The sequence below is a fragment of the Monoraphidium neglectum genome, assembly GCF_000611645.1.
Source record: "Monoraphidium neglectum strain SAG 48.87 unplaced genomic scaffold scaffold01620, whole genome shotgun sequence".
Lineage (NCBI taxonomy): Eukaryota > Viridiplantae > Chlorophyta > Chlorophyceae > Sphaeropleales > Selenastraceae > Monoraphidium > Monoraphidium neglectum.
Window position 1 is genome coordinate 1 of NW_014012008.1, and position 2,151 is coordinate 2,151.

General features: G+C 73.5%; 1 protein-coding gene across 1 annotated transcript in view; it reads right to left on the reverse strand.

The window, feature by feature from the left end:
* Positions 1-866: 866 nt before the first annotated feature.
* The window catches only part of MNEG_8495 (hypothetical protein), a gene marked incomplete at both ends in the record, with an annotated part of 3,179 nt that continues 1,894 nt past the window's right edge, over positions 867-2,151 (reverse strand). Inside the window, one exon of the mRNA XM_014043030.1 lies at positions 867-2,135. Coding sequence (XP_013898484.1) covers positions 867-2,135 — 1,269 coding nt within the window. The remainder of the gene's footprint in view (positions 2,136-2,151) is intronic.

The window sequence follows — 2,151 nt, forward strand, 5'->3', positions numbered from 1 at the left end:
TGACGCCAGCGGCGGGCGTTGCGGGGGCCCCGAGGCGCCTCAACGCGGTGCAATGGTGCATGGGGTCGGGGTTTCGGGGGTCCGAGTGGGTGCGGAGGATGCGCCTGGTAAGTTGAGGTTGGGGGAGACAAAAGATAGGCCCATAGGCTGGGTTCCAGGTATGACATAATGCTGGGGCTGGGACCTGGGCCCGGAGAAACGGCAAAGGCTCGCAGCTGGGCGCAGCCGGCCCGCGGCTGGGGGATGCAGCCCGCACGCGGGGCTGGACGGCGGGCGCGGGACGTTGGGCGGTCGGGGCGCTTATTTGTGGGGCCCCGGCAGCGGCGTGCGCAAGCCTTTGCGCCCGTCAAACATCAGTGGCCTGGCGCGAGCGCAACCGAGGCGGGGGCGGGCGGGCAGGCGGGCGGGCCCAGCGAGGCAGCTGCGCGGGGCAGCTGTGCGCATCACCTTTGGCGAGTCCACGTGCCACGCGGTGCGCTTGTAACATAAGATGCCAGTTCTTGCCTCATTTTCGAGGGGGGGCAGCAGAGTGCCATGTGCAACAGGGTGCGATGTGCGACCGACCGGTGCGCCCGCGGTGTTTTGTATACGCTGTATAGGCCGGCCTGACAAAGGAAATACAGGGCGTATGCTGGGCAGTGGGATGACGGGCCCGGCGCGTCTCCGAAATCGCATGGGCCGCTTGCGCCCGGCGCCGCCGGGGGCGCGTTGCAGAAAACGGCAGGCAACACTGAAGTGGCGGGGCTCGCCAGCACAGGCTTGGTGATTGAGGGGCGGAGAGGGCTGTGGTGCCTGCGGCGCGAGGCGGCACCCACACAAACAGGGGCGGAGCCGCGGCGGCTGCAGCTGCAGCAGCGGCGGACGCCTCACGCCCGCGCGCCGCCGAGCGGCATCGCCGCCGCCGCCTCCAGTAGCCACGGCCGCAGGGCCGCGCCGTCCACCGCCCCGCCGCCTCCGCCCTCGCCCGCGCCACCGCCCCAGCCGCCGCTGCTCGCGCTCCCGCCGCCCAGCGAGCCGGCGGTTGATGTAGCAAGCCCTTCGTCCGCGAGCCATTGCTGCGTCTGCGCGTAAAGCAGCATCTGCTGCTGCTGCGGCGCGTGCGCGAGGCGGGCGCGCTGCTGCTTGTTGCTGGCCCGGTCGACGCCGGGGGCGGCGGGCGGGAGGCCCGAGGGCGCGGTCGCGCGGGGCGACGGGGAGGGAGGCGACGCGGCGGCAGGCGGGGCGCCGCCAAGGAGGGGCGCCTCAAACAGAGCAGTAGACAGCGGCATCCCGGGCTGCGCGCCGGCGCCGCCGCGGCCGCCAAACGGCGCGCTTGTACCGCCGTACGCGTGCACAGCACCAAACGCCGGCGTGGGCGCCGGCGGCGGCCGCGCGGCGGCGCCCGCGCCCGCCGGTGCCCGCTGGTGCGGCCCTGGTCGCTGCGCCGCAGCGAGCTGCTGCGCCCCCGCGACAGCCGACACCACCTGCTGCTGATGCTGCGCCTGCTGCAGTGCCTGCTGGCGCTCGAACACGGCGACCGCTGCGGCCAGCGCCTGCTGCTGCTGCGCCGCCGCTGCTGCCGCGGCGGTGTGCTGCTCCTGCTGCTGCTGCGCGCCCAGCAGCCCCAGCCCCGCAAGCAGCGCCGCCTCGCCCGCGCCCCCTCCAAAAACGCGCTGCGCGGCGGCGGACGCCGCCGCCGCCGCAGCAGCATGCTGCTGCTGCTGCTGCTGGGAGTACAGAACGTACGCGCGCTGCAGCTCGGCTTTCTCCGCCAGCCCCCATCCGTCCACCGCCGCTGGCCGCGCCGCCAGCAGGTCGAGCAGCGCGGACAGAAACGCCCACGGCGGCGCGACGCCCGTGTGGCAAGCCTTCAGGAGCGTGCACAGCTCCTGCGGCTTGAAGCCCAGCGCCGCGCCGCCGTCGGCGCCGGCGCCGGCGCCGCTGTTGATTTGGAGCCTCAGGGTCGCGACCTCGAAGATGGCCGTCAGAAGCTCAGTCTGCAGCAGGCCGGCCTTGTCAAACGCGTACACTGCATTGGATAGCGCCTGCTCGTTGAAGCCGCCCGCCCCATGGTATGGCAGCGGCCGCCGCGCGCGCAGCAGCGCGGCCGTCGCGCGGAGGCGGCCGACCGCCTCCGAATTGACAACAGAGAAGAGCTGCCGGAACGGCGGG